Source organism: Nipponia nippon, unplaced genomic scaffold (genome assembly GCF_047370975.1).
Source record: "Nipponia nippon isolate SJK-2023a ecotype South Korea unplaced genomic scaffold, ASM4737097v1 scaffold_24, whole genome shotgun sequence".
Taxonomy (NCBI): domain Eukaryota; kingdom Metazoa; phylum Chordata; class Aves; order Pelecaniformes; family Threskiornithidae; genus Nipponia; species Nipponia nippon.
In genome coordinates, this window is record NW_028262341.1 from 161,454 (window position 1) to 178,965 (window position 17,512).

General features: G+C 53.1%; 1 protein-coding gene across 1 annotated transcript; it reads left to right on the forward strand.

Moving 5' to 3' along the window:
• Positions 1–2,831: 2,831 nt before the first annotated feature.
• On the forward strand, positions 2,832–7,247 carry LOC148055296 (coiled-coil domain-containing protein 81-like). The gene is made up of 11 exons (XM_087761358.1): positions 2,832–2,904; positions 3,354–3,415; positions 3,571–3,724; positions 4,072–4,328; positions 4,644–4,729; positions 4,943–5,037; positions 5,141–5,246; positions 5,507–5,612; positions 5,766–5,903; positions 6,260–6,438; positions 7,139–7,247. Exons 1-11 carry the CDS (start codon positions 2,832–2,834, stop codon positions 7,245–7,247), a joined length of 1,365 nt encoding a protein of 454 aa, XP_087617484.1.
• The last annotated feature ends 10,265 nt before the right edge of the window (positions 7,248–17,512 follow it).

The window sequence follows — 17,512 nt, forward strand, 5'->3', positions numbered from 1 at the left end:
CCGGCGTGGCAGCCACCCTCTTCTGCAGGAGAGCTGTCAGCACCGGGTGGCGGGGGCCAGGAGTGCCTTTGCAAAGGGGAACATGCCAAATAAAGGTGGCTGCTGGTGCCTGTTTGAGTGACCACGCTGCACTGTGTTTCTCTGCGGCCAAGGGGACAGAAAGGGGGGTCCTGCAGCCGGAGGGGTTTCCGGGCAAACGGGCCGCGGGGACTGCCAGCCAGTCACAACAGGCCACGCCACCCAAAGAGCGGTGTCCCTTCCAGGGCACACAGCACGGGGGCTTCAGAGCACGGCTTGTCTGCATCCAAACACCGCTCTGTAGGGAGCAGCAGAGCTCCATGCCTGGGCACAGCACTCTCTCAGAGCACATTTGCACTGGCCAAAGAAAACGGGGGGCTTCATGCTCCTTGAAGAGCTACGCTCACGTGGAGAAACGTGCTTTGTTGAAGACACTCCTTAGTTGAGCCCCTGGCTGACCCTCAGGAGCTGTCCAATGGCCTTCTTGGTAGACACTTCAGTCATTTTAGAAAGGGAGAAGATTTGGAGCTCAAACCAGCGGCACGGAAGGGAGGTGGCTGCATCAGTGGACAAGGGAAGAGCAATGGAGGTCATCTAGCTGGACTTCTCGAAGGCCTTTGGCATGGTCCCCCACAACATTCTCATCTCTACATTGGAGAGATAGGGATTGGATTGCATTGGACTCGATTGGACTGGACTGGACTGGACTGGATTGGACTGGAATGGATTGGACTGGATTGGATTCCATTGGACTGGATTGGATTGGATTCGGTTGGACTGGACTGCATTGGACTGGATGGGATTGGATTGGATTGGACTGGACTGGATTGGATTGGATTGGATTGGATTGGATTGGATTGGATTGGATTGGAGTGCTTTGGATTGGATTGCATTAGACTGGACTGGACTGGATTGGATTGGATTGGATTGGATTGGATTGGATTGGATTGGACTGGATTGGATTGGATTCGATTGGACTGGACTGCATTGGATTGGATTGGATTGGACTGCATTGGATTGGATTGGATGGGATAGGATGGGATGGGATGGGATGGGATTGGATTGGATTGGATTGGACTGCATTGGATTGGATTGGATTGGACTGGACTGCATTGGATTGGATTGGATTGGACTGGACTGCATTGGATTGGATTGGATGGGATGGGATTGGATTGGATTGGATTGGATTGGATTGCATTGCATTGCATTGCATTGCATTGCATTGGATTGCATTGCATTGGATTGGATTGGATTGCATTGCATTGGATTGGATTGGATTGGATTGCATTGCATTGGATTGGATTGGATTGGATTGGATTGGATTGGATTGGATTGGATTGGATTGGATTGGATTGGATTGGAGAGATGGACTAGTAGATGGATAAGGAAGTGGCGGGATGGTCGCATCCAAAGAGGTACAGTCAAGGGCTCAATGCCCACATGGAAAGCAGTAAGGAGTGGTGGGGTGTCCCTCAAGGGTCCATACTGGGACCAATACTGTGGACTATCTTCCTCAAGGACAGAGCTAGTGGGATTGAGTGCACCCTCAGAAAGCTTGCAGATGCCACCAAGCCCAGTGCTTGGAATGTGGAGTTTCTTTTTCCAGTACAGGGTCCAGCTCCGGCGGGACCCACAGGGGTAAGATTCCCATCTCTTTGCATGCTGCTGGTGCTCTTCCTTTCCATAGTGTGTGTCTTGCCCAGGGCAATGCCAGGACAGGCTGCTCTGTGACGCTGCCCAGGGCGCTGGCACCTGCGCTCCACTGTGTCCTGCCTTTCTGGATGGCTCACTGAGAGGCTTTTTGCGGGGAGCTGCAGTCCTTCGGGGCCTCCTTCTTGCTCTGGTGTTGGGGCTTGGGCTGATGGGGCCTTTGCGCCTCACTCGGGTAACGGGCTCCTCTTTCCCTCTGCCTGCAGGGCTTTCTCCTGGCACCGCTCTTAGCGTATCTCTTGCTCCTGGAGCTGTGCTCATGGTCCCCACGGGACAGTGGGGCCCCCGGGGGTGGAGCGAAGCGGTTGGGAAGCCAATAGTCGTGCCTAGTGAAGTCTTCCAGGATGGCGAGTGTGCCTGGGAGGATGCATTTGCAAGGCTCGTCGTGGCTTTGCAGCAGCCCATGCGCCATGTGCTCTTGCGGTCCTCCTGGGTGCCTCCTGGGGTGGTGAAAGAAGTCTATCCCAGTGGCCCTAGGGGACAGGAGGGGCTGAGTGTCCTCTCATCAACCAGAGCTCCGCGTTGCTTCCCCTTGTGGCCCGGGCTCGACTTCGCGGGCCCTCTCCAGCCCCCTTCCGAGTGCACAAAGCCCCTTCAGCATTAATGCGCGTCCCTTCCCGGCTTCCAATTTTTTCTCCGTTGCCAGCCGAGGGCGGCTGAGCTGAGATAGCCAGCGGGAGTGTCAGCCTCAGGTGCCCAGTGGGGCTGCCCTTCCCGTGCTGGGGCCAAACGTGGGTGGGGCTGCGAGGTGGCGGGTCCCCGCAGCCCTGTGTGACACGGCGCCGTGTCACAGTGGGACACGTGCATCACAGCAACAGCTCTCTCTCCCCACCGTGCCTCCAGCCACACTCCGCGGCGAGGCCTGGGCGACGCCAGGGCTGCTCTCGCCAGCGCTGCTCTCGCCAGCGCTCTGCTCTGCAGGAGCTGCCCTGCCGCCAGCAGGAGGTCAGGGGAAGCCGCGGGAGAGCGTTGGAGACGCCGCTTGGGGAAGTGGCAAGGAGGAGGGGACGAGGAGAAGGAGGAGGAGGAGGAGGAGAGGAGCAGAGGGGCTTTGTAGCAGGACCAGCACCTCTCTCCCAGCTGCTGCAGTGCAGGGGGCAAAGATGACCAAGTACCTGCTCTTTAACCCCTTGGGGCCTGAGAAGCTTCCAACCCTCAAGGAGCTCACCACCAGCGGTAAGGCCCTGGGGAGCCCTCGCAGGAGTGCTCTCGGAGCCACGAGGAGTGGAGATGGGCTGTGGAAACCCTGGGGCTGGGGCTGGGGCTGGGGCTGTAGCGGGGCTCTTCTGGCAGGGACTGGCGGCCGCAAGGAGAGCCCTGCCTGCTGGCGCCTTGGGGCTCGGGGGTGCCTTTGGCAGGCCAGGCCTCCTGCCGCTGCCGGTGTCAAAGGGATGGATCCCCTTCCCCAAAACACGACGGATGCCTGCCTTTCCGGGGCCCAGGGCGGGCTTCTTGGAGCCTAGGGGCGCTCAAGAACGCAGCTGGGCAGCCCCGGCGGTGCGAGTCTTTGCTCAGGGCGAGGGGGGGCTTGAGCGCCCTCCACTGTCGCCTCCGTGGGTAGGGGGCTGCTGGACGGTTGGGCGTTGCTGACTCAGAGCATGGCGTGCCTTGCCTTTGCTTTCCAGAAATCTGCAAAGTCTGGGCTGCCGCATCCAAGTACATCCGGAGACAGCTCTTGCAGAAGAGGGTGAGCCTTGCCTCCTGCTCATGGCCCATCCTGCCCCTCTGGAGCTCCGGAGCGGGCAGGGCGCAAAGCAGCATCCCCAGGGCCACGCCAGCCATGCGGCAGCCTTCCCCCTGCGCAGCACTGCCAATGCTCCCTCTTCTTGCTTACCTTTTCAGGCGGTCGACATCGGAGTTGGGACATTTGCAGTTGTCCCAGCGTGGGCCACAGTGGGAGAGGACGAGGTTTTGCCTGTGGAGAGACCTGTGTTCCAGCCGTGCAGGTTTCTGAAGAAATTTTACAAGCTCAAGTGTGCGAAGACCAAAATGCCCGGTAAGAAGAGGGGTGCTTCCCCTGCACAGCCCTTGCATTTGACTTGGCGCCCACACCTCTGCGACACGGCCGAGCAAAGGCTCTTCCAACCTGGAGAGCGCTGAGCGTGGGCATGCCGACGGCAGCCCAGCACCCTGCCCCTCCCCAGGGAGCCAGCCCCATCTCCCCAGCTCGCCCTACGCTCCAGCTGCTTACCCGCAGCAGGAGGCAAAGCTTCTCTTTGCCTTCTCTTGGCCATCGCGTCCGTGCTGGAGACGTGGCCGAAGCTGAAAGGGGCAGCGCTACCCGGTCTCGGAGTCAGCTGAACTGCGGTGGGGTGACTTGCTTGCTTTGCGCTTCTGTCCTAGACGACACACCAGCCGTTCCACTGGACTTTGAGCAGATTGCTGCGGACATCCGCTTCCGCCAAGACATCGTGGAGCAGTGCATACACGAGACCCTGCTCTTCTTCGCTGGAGCCCTCCGAGACAACAAGGAGGTGGAATTCTCCTTCAAGGGCATTGGCATCCTAGCTGTGCGAAGAAAAGCAGTCAGCATGACCTTCTTTGATGACTGCCTCCTGCAGCTGGATGCGACCGGGAACATGCTGGCGGCTCTCATCGGGGTGAGCTTGGCATTTCTCCGGGGCTCCTCCTCGTGCCTCTTTGGCAATGCTGCCAAAGCTCTCCCCAGCGCCTTTCTCTTGGCTGCCACCACCTGCCTCGCCACCTGGCCTACACAAGCTCTCGATGAGCCAGGCCGGCTCTCGGCAGCGCCTCGGCCCCTTCGAGGGAGGGGCTAATGACATCAAGGGAGACGGCGGTGCGCGGCTTTCTGAGAAGCAGCCTTTGGGCCTTTGAGCAGCGAGGCGGTTTGCCGCCTTTGTGAGCAACCAGCATGTGTCCTGGGCGTCTGCTGACGTGTCTCTGTCCCCTTGCAGGATGCCAAGATGAGGGCTATCGTCGCCTTCCCGGGCAAAACCGATTTCGCTCGGCTCAGTCGAGACGGGGTCGTCACGCTGCCAAGGTGAGCACGATGGCTTGTGCAGCCCCCGGCTGGTCAAGGGAGCAGCTCTCAGCTCCTGCTGTGGGGGCAGGCCCCTGCCGAGGCTCCTCTCCTGCCAAACCTGGGCAAGAGCAGCTCTTTCCCAGGAGAGCTTCCCGGTCCGCCTGCTTATTAGCGTCAGCCCCCGAGGGAGCGTCGAGCCCTTTTCCCCAGCTGCCGCCTTCTTCTTCCCAGGCTTGCAGCTGAGACCCCACACCAAGCAGCGGCCCCTGTGATTTCTCTGAAGCCCCAGAGAGAGCCGGCGCCTTGGGGCGGGGGTACCCGCAGAGGTAATGTCCCAGCTGGGTGCTGGCAGGGGGCTGTGGGCACTCCGCTCTGGCCCGCAGGGTCCCAAAGACGCTCTTGTGCTGTTCTCTTGCCTCCCGCTTGCAGTGAGCGTGCTGGATCCCGTGTTCCTGGCTCAGCGGAGGGTTTCTCTCGCCAGGCAGCTGGCGAAGGAAGGCGACCACGCTAAGGCCACAGAAGCCGGCCCAGACAGGTGAGCCTCCTGGAGGAGCGACGTGGCTGGGGGCGCGGGGGCACAGTGCGCCCTTGCTGTCGGGCCAGGGAGCTGTTTCCCTTGGCCGGGGGGTTGCCTGTGCTGATGCCGAAAGGCCCCGGAGATGCTGTCCTGCTGGTCACGTGGCCCTCCTCTCGACCCGCCTGGTGCTGACGGAGCCGGGGGCAGGCTGCGAGCCCAGCCTGCAGCAACTGGCTCAGTCTGGGCTCCCACAAGCTCAGCCTGCCGTGCCTCTTTAGAGTCCTGCCAGAAATCCAGAAGCCCCAGGAGGAGCTGAAGCAGCCCAGACCTCCAGCTCAGCCGCGCTTGCAGCTCCCTGCATGTGTTCCGCAGCCCTCAGGAACGGTACGCCCTCGGGATTTGCCAGCCCTGCGTCACACTTTGGGCTCTGGGCCGGGGCAGAAGAGGCGGCAAGAGCTGCCCACCGTCCCTGCCCTCCTGCCCAGCCCAAGCCCGAGGAGACTAACGCTGCCTGTGTCGTGTGTGCGTGGCCTCCAGGGAACGAGGTCCCTCCGCACCGAGAGGGAAGGGAAACGGCTCCGGCTGCTCATGGCATCCAAGCGCCAAGAGCTGGAAGCGGAAGCGTGGCGCCAATACCATGCCAACAGAAGGGGACGGAACACGGAGCAAGGCCAGGTGTGGCATGCGCTTCACAGCCCCCAGGAAAAGGGCATTTTCCCTCCCTGCTCCCTGGGGAGCAGGCACAGCAGCGCTGCTTGTGGCCAATTGGCCAGGCAGGGCTCTTCTCTCTGCCCGCTGCCCTGCCCGTTGCCCTGACAGAGGAGCTGTCCCTAAGGCCCCAGGCCAAAGCGTGCAGTTGGCTGTGGCACGGGCAGTCTGTTTAGTGCCTGGACCTCCCTGCGAGGGGTCAGCACCACTCTGCCCGGAAGACTAAGGCAAGCCTGCGCAAGTCACACGCCTCGGCTGAAGCCTTGCGAGCAGCCCCAGCTGTTGGAGGTAGTGCTTCAGGAGAGTCTCTTCTGCCTTCGCAGAGCCCCTGCCGCCATCTCTTTGAGGATCCCCATCGCCCTCCGCACCTCCTGAGAAAGGCCTACGCCGAGAAGCTGATGAAGGAGGGGCTACAGCAGCAGGAGAGATGCCAAAGCCCTGCAAGGCAGAGGGCATCAGAGGGGCGCGCAGAGCTGCACCTCCCGGGGAGAGCCCGGCAAGAGTAAGTGTGTGCCGGCTCCTGCAGGGGCCAGGGAAAGCTTGGGGGGCATCCAAGCCCTGGCGCTGTCCAGGCTTTCTGAGGCTACGCAGCTTGGCATCCCCCAGCTCCTCGCGATGCAGGAATGACCGGCCTTAGAGGCCACCTCCGGGGGCCTCTCTGCGGCCCCAGGCCAACGCAGGACGCTTCTCCCCACGGCAAGGCTTTGGGTACAAAAGGCAATGGGGGCCGTGTGCGTGACTGCCCGCGTCTGCACGTGCACGTGCGCGTGCAGGCACGGGGTGCTGGAAGAGGCAGGCAGCATCCCAGCCAAAGCACGACAGAACCATATGCGTGGGGTGCCCCTGCCCTGCCCTGCCCTGCCCTGCCCTGCCCTGCCCTGCCCGTGTGTCCACTGATGGCAGCTCCTGGGGAAAGCAGCTCTTTCCCTGGTGGCGCTTGCGGCCTCGCAGACAGCTCCGCAGTCCGGCCTCGAACCAGGCGCCTTGTCCATCCACGTGGCTGCATTCCCACCCGCTGGGCGCTCAGGAGAGCCTTCGCGCTGCACGTTGCTCGCGGCACGAGGGGCCACGAGCCGCCACGCAGAGCAGCAGGCTGCCCTCGGCAGCACCTCCCAGAACTACCGGCCTGAGCCAGGCTTTGGGGCGTTGCGGGCCCTCCTCTCCGACCACAGAGCTGAGGCCCTTTCTTCTGTCTCCTTTAGCAGAGGGGAGAAGACGAGGCTGTTGGAGCGCCGCTGGAAGGCCCAGGGACTGGCAGCCACCCCAAGCAGCTGCGAGCAGCCCCGGAGAGCCCAGCGGCAGGGGCCTTAGCCGGCGTGGCAGCCACCCTCTTCTGCAGGAGAGCTGTCAGCACCGGGTGGCGGGGGCCAGGAGTGCCTTTGCAAAGGGGAACATGCCAAATAAAGGTGGCTGCTGGTGCCTGTTTGAGTGACCACGCTGCACTGTGTTTCTCTGCGGCCAAGGGGACAGAAAGGGGGGTCCTGCAGCCGGAGGGGTTTCCGGGCAAACGGGCCGCGGGGACTGCCAGCCAGTCACAACAGGCCACGCCACCCAAAGAGCGGTGTCCCTTCCAGGGCACACAGCACGGGGGCTTCAGAGCACGGCTTGTCTGCATCCAAACACCGCTCTGTAGGGAGCAGCAGAGCTCCATGCCTGGGCACAGCACTCTCTCAGAGCACATTTGCACTGGCCAAAGAAAACGGGGGGCTTCATGCTCCTTGAAGAGCTACGCTCACGTGGAGAAACGTGCTTTGTTGAAGACACTCCTTAGTTGAGCCCCTGGCTGACCCTCAGGAGCTGTCCAATGGCCTTCTTGGTAGACACTTCAGTCATTTTAGAAAGGGAGAAGATTTGGAGCTCAAACCAGCCGCACGGAAGGGAGGTGGCTGCATCAGTGGACAAGGGAAGAGCAATGGAGGTCATCTAGCTGGACTTCTCGAAGGCCTTTGGCATGGTCCCCCACAACATTCTCATCTCTACATTGGAGAGATAGGGATTGGATTGCATTGGACTCGATTGGACTGGACTGGACTGGACTGGATTGGACTGGAATGGATTGGACTGGATTGGATTCGATTGGAGTGGACTGCATTGGATTGGATTGGATTGGACTGGACTGCATTGGATTGGATGGGATGGGATTGGATTGGATTGGATTGGATTCGGTTGGACTGGACTGCATTGGATTGGATGGGATGGGATTGGATTGGATTGGACTGGACTGGATTGGATTGGATTGGATTGGATTGGATTGGATTGGATTGGATTGGACTGCATTGGATTGGATTGGAGTGCTTTGGATTGGATTGCATTAGACTGGACTGCATTGGATTGGATTGGACTGGATTGGATTGGATTGGATTGGACTGGACTGCATTGGATTAGATTGGATGGGATGGGATGGGATGGGATGGGATGGGATTGGATTGGATTGGACTGCATTGGATTGGATTGGATTGGATTGGATTGGACTGGACTGCATTGGATTGGAATGGATTGGATTGAACTGGACTGCATTGGATTCGATTGGATTGGACTGGACTGCATTGGATTGGATTGGATTGGATTGGATTGGATTGGACTGGATTGGATTGGATTGGACTGGACTGGACTGGATTGGATTGGATTGGACTGCATTGGATTGGATTGGTCTGCATTGGATTGGGTTGGATTGGACTGGACTGGATTGGATTGAATTCGATTCGATTGGACTGGATTGGATTGGACTGGACTGCATTGGATTGGATTGGATTGGACTGGATTGGATTGGATAGATGGACTAGTAGATGGATAAGGAAGTGGCGGGACGGTCGCATCCAAAGAGGTACAGTCAAGGGCTCAGTGCCCACATGCTGGTGCCTGTTTGAGTGACCACGCTGCACTGTGTTTCTCTGCGGCCAAGGAGACAAAAAGGGGGCACCTGCTGAAGCAAGGTGGGCGGCTAAAGCCAAGGAGGCTGTCTGAGACACTTGAGCCTCCTGCAGGACGGAAGGTGGAGGAGGAGCTGTTTTTAATGGAAGTGTTTACAGATTCAGGGACAATTTAGAATTATTTCTGATGCTAGACACAATTCATTGCTAGATTTGCATCCCTGTTGGCTTTCTTGCTTCACAGATTGGAAGTCTTTGATGTAGGAGCGATTTTGCATTGCAAGTCTCCCTAGATGGAAGGGGGGGGGGAGAGAAAGAAAACATTTTCAAAAGAAAATATTGCTGTTGTTCCAGCTAGTTACATCTATTCAGCTGTGTGACGCTCCATGTAATATAAGTGTTGCGGTTTAACCCTAGTCGGTAACTAAGCACCACAGAGCAGCGCGCTCACCTTCCTCCCCCTGCCCGCAGTGGGATGGCGGAGAGAATCAGGCGGGGATAAGTAAAACCCATGGGCTGAGATAAAGACAGTTTAAAGAACAGCAGAGGAAGAGAAGATGATAACATACAAAATGAGTGATGCACAGGGAAATTGCTCACCACTTGCTGACTGCTGCCCAGCCTGTCCCCAAGCTGTGATTGCTGCCCCCTGGCCAACTTCCCCCAGTTTATGTACTGAGCATGACATCGTATAGTATGGAATAGCTCTTTGGCCAGTCTGGGTCAGCTGTCCTGGCTGTGCTCCCTCCCAGCTTCTTGTGCACTTGGCAGAGCACAGGAAGCTGAAAAGTCCTTGACCAGTGTAAGCACTTACTAGCAGTAACTAAAACAGCAGTGTGTTCTCAACATTACTCTCATCCTAAATCCAAAACACAGCACTATACCAGCTACTGGGAAGAAAATTAGCTCTATCCCAGCTGAAACCGGGACCCATAGGGAAGAAGAGAAAGGAGAAAAGAAGGCTTTGAGATACACTTTAGAAAGATGCTAATTTTTAAAAGGGAAAGCTCAAATTCAGGGAGAAACGCAAGGAAGTATATCTAGATAAAAATGTTGGATATTGCAAAATGCAAAGAGCTATTATTCAACACAGGAGTTCCATAAAGTTGAAGTTGTTGAACTTCAACTGAAAATACATCCAGAGATGGTTTGTTCCCTTGCCTTTATTTAGAAATAACTTCTCTCGTTTGTTTGTTTGTTTTTGCAAACTAAGGATGAGAGCATCACATTGAGGAATAAGGAAATCTAAATAATACTGTGGAAAAGAGAAAAACTGCTGATGTTTACAGAAGAAATAGAGAAAACCACAAAAATCTTTCCTATTAACTCCAGCAGGCTTTAGATTAGATTTATGGGTCAAATTACTGCGATGGATTTAGACAAAAAGTGGGAGGAGAGAGAGAAACATGCATTTCTAACCAACTTCTGGAAAGAGAAAAGAAAAATAGTTGGAAACAAGGCATACAGGTATAAGGTGAGAATAAAGATGAGATAACCGGTGGTGAATTAATAGCTCCTTCTCCAGACAATCTGAGTAAACTGAATCTTATTCCTGCAGTGAAGTCTATGCTGGGGAGCTGTGCTGTGCTGAAAGCGTAAAGCTTTGCCACATAGCTTTGTTAGAAGCAGAAGGCTGACAGGTCCTTGTTGTGATTTAGACAGGATTTATCATCTCCGGCCACTCATGACTGCATCCCAAAAAAGACCTTTGTCAAAAGCACAGTTTTGGATGGGACTTTGTCCAAATGCAGACTAAATAATCCTCTCTCCACAGCCTCATTCCTAGTCTGAGGAATTTGAGGATCCCTATCACCCTCCCCACCTCCTGAGAAAGGCCTATGCCAAGAAACTGAGGCACAGGCACCCCTCCACCCAAGGGAAACAGCTCGCTCACAGGACAGCAATGTACCGTGTGTCCCCGCACCCCCAGCCACACTGCTACTCCAAGAGGCTCACCTGCCTCCACCTGCTTCCTTGGCTTTACCCTGTCTTTCTTTGCCAGCTGCCTGACTAGAAAAACACTTCAGGGAACCCTGCATCTGAAAGGGTTAAAGCCAAGATAGATAAAGCCACTGCATCAAAATGCCTCCTGAAAAGCCTAGGGGCAAGGAGTATATTTAAATATCTTAGTCACTTAACTAAACAAAAGAAAGGCCTTTGTGATTTAGGGAGTAGTTCGAATGGTTCTAAGGTAAGGGGGCTCTGGGATAATCCCATCTCAGACAACTCAGCCTTGGGAGAACAAACACATGGAAGATAGGAAGGCACAAAAGAATGACAACAGCCTTGAAGGACACCCTTTACGTGATCCTAGGACAAAGTTTGCACAGAAGCAAAGGTCAATCAGCGAACACAGTGAAGAAGACTAGGAGCCTTCATCTGAAGACCCCCAAAGACCACCTGAAGATCACCACAGGAGACGACTGCGCATGCGGATCGGACATTTGCATATGTTAGTAAGTTCCAGGAAATCTCATGTTTATGTAAATGATTTCTTGGAAATCCTGTGAATATGTAGGATTTTATAGCATATAATCTCTGAAAGTCCACCAAATCGGTGGAGCGCTTATGGTGGAGAATGCCCAGTGCTGCCCAGCGCTGCAATAAAGAATACCTGCTTAACAGTAACTTCGTTGCTATTGAGTTTCACTTCAGGGACTCTCTGAATACTCCGCTTCTCCCTTGGGGGGATTCAGACTGTGAAGAGAAGCATCCGTGAATTTTTGTATCACATCCAGCACACTCGCTGCAAGCTGGAAGCAACAAAACAGCACATCATCATCGTTGGTACTGTCATGGAGGTATACTAAAACCAACGCAAACGATGGACAAGCTCAAACAAATTCATTTCACAAAACAACCGAAGCCACACAACAGAAACTAATGACAAATTGTCGTAAGCCAAAATCACTCAACACTCCGGTAACGTTTAACACGTAACAGGCACGAAGCATCAGTCGGGGTGTTGTTACTACACGTCAATACACACAACAACGATGATCCAAAGCGCGCACACACACTCACTCACAACGGGGGGAACCCTCTCCTCCCCTGGGTACCCCACGATGTCATCGCTCACCCGGGGCGGGGGGGGTCACCCTCACACAAGGATCTATCCAGAAGAAATCACTCACCAGAAGGAGGTGAGGGCACTCAAGCCCGCCAAGTTTCCTCAGGCAGCGTCCCAACCCCACGGGAGACGCCTCGAACACAGACCCGCCGCTCTGAGGACACCGCGACACGGGGCGGGGGGGCGGGGCTGTCGGGCGGAGCCCTACTTATACCCTCGGTCGGAGCTGCGCTGTGGTCCTAATTGGTCATGATCCAGAAGCTTCTCTGAGCCGAGGCACCTCATTGGCTGCGGACCAGCCTGGGACCGAGAGGCCCCGCCCTTCCTGCTCCCCCGCCGAGGCGGGCGCGTACCTGGGGGCGGGGGAGAGCGCAAAAGCCGCGAAAAGCCGGTGATCGCCATGTTAAAAGCCCCGGTCCTCGGGGGCGGGGGGGCGAAGCGAAGCGTACCTGTCACAGCCTCCCACCCTCCGTTCTCTTGCTTTCTGGGGTCTGACGCCCTCTAGCTGCTTACACAAAGAGCTACTTCTGCCTCGGGAGCCACCAGTCAGCTGCCTGACGAAACCCCCAAGTTTCTTGCCGAATTCACTCCCCTCTAGTTTTCATCAAGCCATCCAGGCCCCAAGGCTCCCTTTTCCTGCAGCAAGTAAACCTGCCCCTTCCCAAGCCACACCGGGAAAGAAACCTCCCCTCTGCCACAAGCCTTGTGCCCTTCAGCACTGCGTCTCTCCTGACTGCGTGCCCCAGGCTCCAGTCCTGAGTCCAAGTTCTTCACCGTAAGAAACCTTGGGACGCCTACGTGGCTGACAAAAGCACACGGGAAACAATCCCTGCAAGTGAGGAAAATTGAAATTGCCTATCACAGACAGCTTGTAACAGAGAAGCCTCTTAACCACGAGAACAGCCAGCTAGGTGCAATGAACGGGGAGAATATCCCATTGCCTGACCTTTTAACAGCCAAGGGCAGGTATTTTTCTGTAACATAGGCTCCAGTTCCAGTAAACGTCATTGGACTTGACACAGGAGCCACATGGTGAAATCCTGAGCTTTATTTCACACGGGAAGCCAGGCGTGCTGATCGCAAGCATGGCTCCTTCTGGCCCGAAAATCTACGAGTAACTATTAAGTCCCTGGAACAGTGCCAGTTCGTATCCAGCTCCTAACGTGAATTTGAAGGAGACAGTCCCACAGTGGGGCTGCTCCTTGTCAGCTGTAACGATCTCTGCAGTATGCTCACCATTCAGTAGATAACAGATACAACCTCAGCTGCTCAGGTCACTGTACAGAGACCTGAGTCAAGTAACATTTTTAAAAAGGGCTGGCTCAGGAAAAAACACACGTGCTACTCTAAACCCAGATGTGGAAGCATTAAAAAGAGGGTAGAGCCTGACAGAAGGGCAAGAACTGCTTAAGCGGAGGACACGGGGGAAAGAAACCAGTGTTTTCTCGTTCCCCTTCAAATGGGTGTCCGAGGTGTCAGCAGAGCACTTTACATGAGGATGGGGGAGACCCCTGCAAAAGTCCTCCAGCACACCACACTAGGATGTGCGGAGGAGGTCGGACACCGCACTTCGAGATGTGTGAGCAACGCTCGGCAACACATTTAGCACGGCAAGGAAGAACCCTGTTCTCCTTGACACTGAGGCTGCCCGAACCCCAGGCTGCTGTTTTAGAGAAAGCAGAGTGCAGAAGTGGGATGTTTGAGTAAAAATCAGTTTCTCCAGATTCTACAAGATGACTGCAGGATTTTCTCTTTCTCTGGTCAGCATGGTTTCTTGCAGAATTCCACACTGGCATCTGAACTAAGCTCTGCATCGCATTCTAAGCAGTATTAGTAAACAGTTAGTTATCAAAAATAAGTGATTGTATCCTAGACCTATCTGAGATTTTTCTCTCAGTTTAAAGGCAAACTCCAGCTTTGGCCATAATACCACTGCAGCCAGTTATCTCTTCGTCAGTGTAAAGCTGATTGTAATAGCAAATACAACTGGATAGAAGAGTGTCATGGTAGCAGAGAGGAAAGGAAAAGGCAGGAGAAATTAATCTGCCAGAGATAACTGCACTTATTGACCTGTGAGACAAGTTTTAATTTCAGAATTATAGGGGTGTGAAATGTCAGTTCTTATGCACAATGCCATCCTGCTGTGGCAGATTTTTTCCTTTGTTGAATAAGAAAAAGATAGGATGCATTAGAGAACGCCAGGAGTTTTGTCCTTCCGCAAGTCCTAATCTGTTTTAGAAGATGATATAATTGCCTTTGACTACTGTTTCTGTTTTAGCTCTCAGTTTCCACAGGTCTGTAACTTTGTGGACAAAACTAACCCTTCCCCACCCCAGGAGGAGCCAGCTGTCTGAACGGGAGCTGGGTTACACAGCTGGGAGCCTGACTCCCAACTCAGCGCCAGCGCTGGCAAAGGCCACTCTCTGAAGATTAAGCTGAATTGTAGTCGAACAGCTGTCTCAAAAACACTGGCAGTTTAATAGTTCCCCAAACCAACGTGAGCACTGTGTCCCCAGCCAAGTGCAGGACAAGCACAGACTGTGCTCCTGTGACAAGGCCGTGTCCCCAGCTCCCCGGCACAGCTGCATGCTCCACAGCTCCCGGCTGCTGGGGGAGACCTCAGGGGATGGAGACAGGCACCCAGGAACGCTGGACTCCCCATCACATCCAGGACATAGGCAGCTGTGGGGCAAGCGGTAGCAATGTACGTATATTGAATTTGTTGTCATGCTGGTGTGTAAAGTGCCACGTCTCTGTCTGGTGTCCGCAGCCTTTTACCTGTGCATTTATTTAGAAACCCCTACTAGTTTTGTTTACTTTCTTTTTACACAGACAGTGATTTGTTTAGTATACCCTGTTGAATTAATCACAGTTTAGACTTCTCTGCTGGAATACAAATGTACACACACATTTATACTCCATAAAAAGAAAAGAATACTGTTTTACTTTTTTGGCCTAACACATTAATAAATACATAGTTTTGGGAAGAAACAAGATTTTTACCTGGAAATGGGAAAGATATCGCATATACTTTGCTGCTTTCCCTTTTATTGTTGGTGAATAGGGGGCAGTGGTCTTCTGCTGCCTTTAAATACGTGATTAATTTCTTTCAAGCCATGAGACTATGTGATTTTTATGTTCAGGATTACTTGATCCTTCTGGCGCAGGATCCATATCAATGAGAGGGTCAAATAACATTAAAATGATCTCTTGAATATTTTTTTTCAGAAGTACTCATCATCAGGCCGATTTTTGTTGCTTTGATATCAGTGTCAGAGTGAGTAGAATTAGACTCACAGTGAAAGCTGGAACTTTCCCCCTGAACCATCACAGCTCAGCATTTAGCGGCAAATGTTTATGCTCATTAGTTCATGCGCATATACCACTGTTTTGTTGTTACTTTCGTTCAGAAAAGAAAGCCATGTCAGGAGCAGGAGAAATACCTGATCCTTCCTGTAAGTTCAAATGTACCTGGAGCTGCATCTCCTTAGGAGTGCGTATATGAAAACTGCTTATGCTTTGTGAACAGATTAATGAGTCAGGAAGATGAGAACAAAGTTATGCCTCATCTTGCTGTGTAAAATATGCAAAACTGTTGAAGCAACTTTTTAATCAATTTGGCACTCTTCAATCTTAGCGTAGTGCTGTCGTGTTTATCAACTCTGTCTCCAAAGAAATCTCAGCCATTTATAACAAGCCCAGTTCTGCTGACATTTGCTGTAGTGGAAGAGTTGTTCATTTCAGGGACAATGGGAATGTCTAAAGAAAGCTATGTCCAGGGGATGAATAAAAGCAATATGGAGCTGCGCTGAGAGCTTGCCTTGATTCCAAAATGCTTTGACAGGCATTGCACTGATAGGCAGAGAAAAGCTGATGTGAATGTAGATAAATAAATAGATAGATAAATAGATAGATAAATAGATAAATAAATAGATAGATAGATAGATAGATAGATAGAATATAGATAAATAAATAAGCATAAATAAAAGTATACATAAACAAATAAACATACATAAGCACATAAAGTGCCAGTTCATTGCCTCTGGTATATTTGCTTACCTAAGTTCCCCACAACAACCACTGTACATAGTATTATCCACCACCTCTGGCTGGCATGGAAATTGTTTTCTATTAGTGGATGAGGATTTTTCCTGAGTTGTACGTGTGTTTGTCACAGTTGCTCTGATTATAGCAGTGGACTGTATCTAATTGCGTCTTTAAGCTCAGCGACTGTCTCTTGTTCATTGTAAAAGGGGACAGAAAGTACCTGATCTTCCCAACAGCACTTGGATGCAGCCAACGTACAGACAGTAACAAAAAGTCTGTAGCAGAAGGGTGAGGGCTGATGGCCTGTAACTCTGCTCCAAGGCTGCCAAGTTGGGTGCATGCTCCTCGTGGGTGCTGGGGTAGCTGCTGCCAGGACACAGAGGTCAAAGCTGCGTCCTAGATCTCATCATGTCAGATGCTCTGCACACCCATATTCACAGTAGGTCCTCGCTCCAGACACAAAAGAGGAGAAGGGGCTAAAATGTCAACAAAAAACCCAAGTGGAGTGATTTGCCTAATTGGCATGATTTTAATTGCAATATCCCCAAAGGAGGTACTAGAAGACAGAACAGAATCAATTCTTCCTATCTGGTAACTTCTGATAACAACTCTTGAAAACTTTGCCAAAGTACTAGGATTTTTTTTTTTTTGTTGTAGTTTGTAGCCATTTTTCTAGTATCTGATACTACCAGTGGTTCCACGAGCTCTTTTTCTAATACACGGGCAGGAAGTTCCCTGTATATTTGCCTAGGAAGGGAGACAATGTGCATGTTTATGTCCAAGACCTCTTCTGTGTAAATGCACATTGGATCCAACTCCAATTCACTGCATTCTAGTGAGAGAACTACCGCCCTGTGAGATGCTATCATGCAACCTGAAGGCTAACACAAAACATACAAAACACGTACTTCTGCAGCTGGAGGAGCGCGTCTCACCAGGCTGGCTCCCCTCTGGCATCCATTTGAAATGGGGACTGCACAAAGGTGAGGATGTTGGGCAATTGGTGTTAGTAACTGGTTTTGTTGGCAGGTGGCGGTGGGGGGAGAAGAGAGCTGCTCATGGTAAACTGGATCAAGACCAAGAGGTGATTCCTCTTGAATGCCCCATGACGTGAAACAGTGGCATTTGCTGCCAAGAGCAAGCTTTCCTATTCAGGCCCACACTTTGCAGAATTTTTCAGTTCATCTCTGGAGCACTTTGCTGTTAGATAAGGTGGAAAATGTTCTTCTGAATAACTGTTCCTCAGAGGAGGGGAAGCCTGAGTAGGCCATGACAACCAAAGATGTGTCTTCCCAGCTGGGCAAGGGCTGATTTTGGCATAGGCAGTAGGCAGGTGCATCCAGCACTGTGCTTACTCTGTCTGCCTCACACGTTACCGTTGTATTGTCTGCGCGGAACACACCTTGAATTACAACTACACTTAAGAGAGGGTGTGTTGGATGGGTTCAAGCATGAGCCACGGGGGTTTCCCAAAGGCTGTCATAGCTATTGAAATTCTTTGACCGCAACAAAAAAACACACATCTTTCCTTCTTGGAATGCTCCTAAATGACTCCCATCACTCCTGTTTGAAGGGCAGTTCTCTTCTTT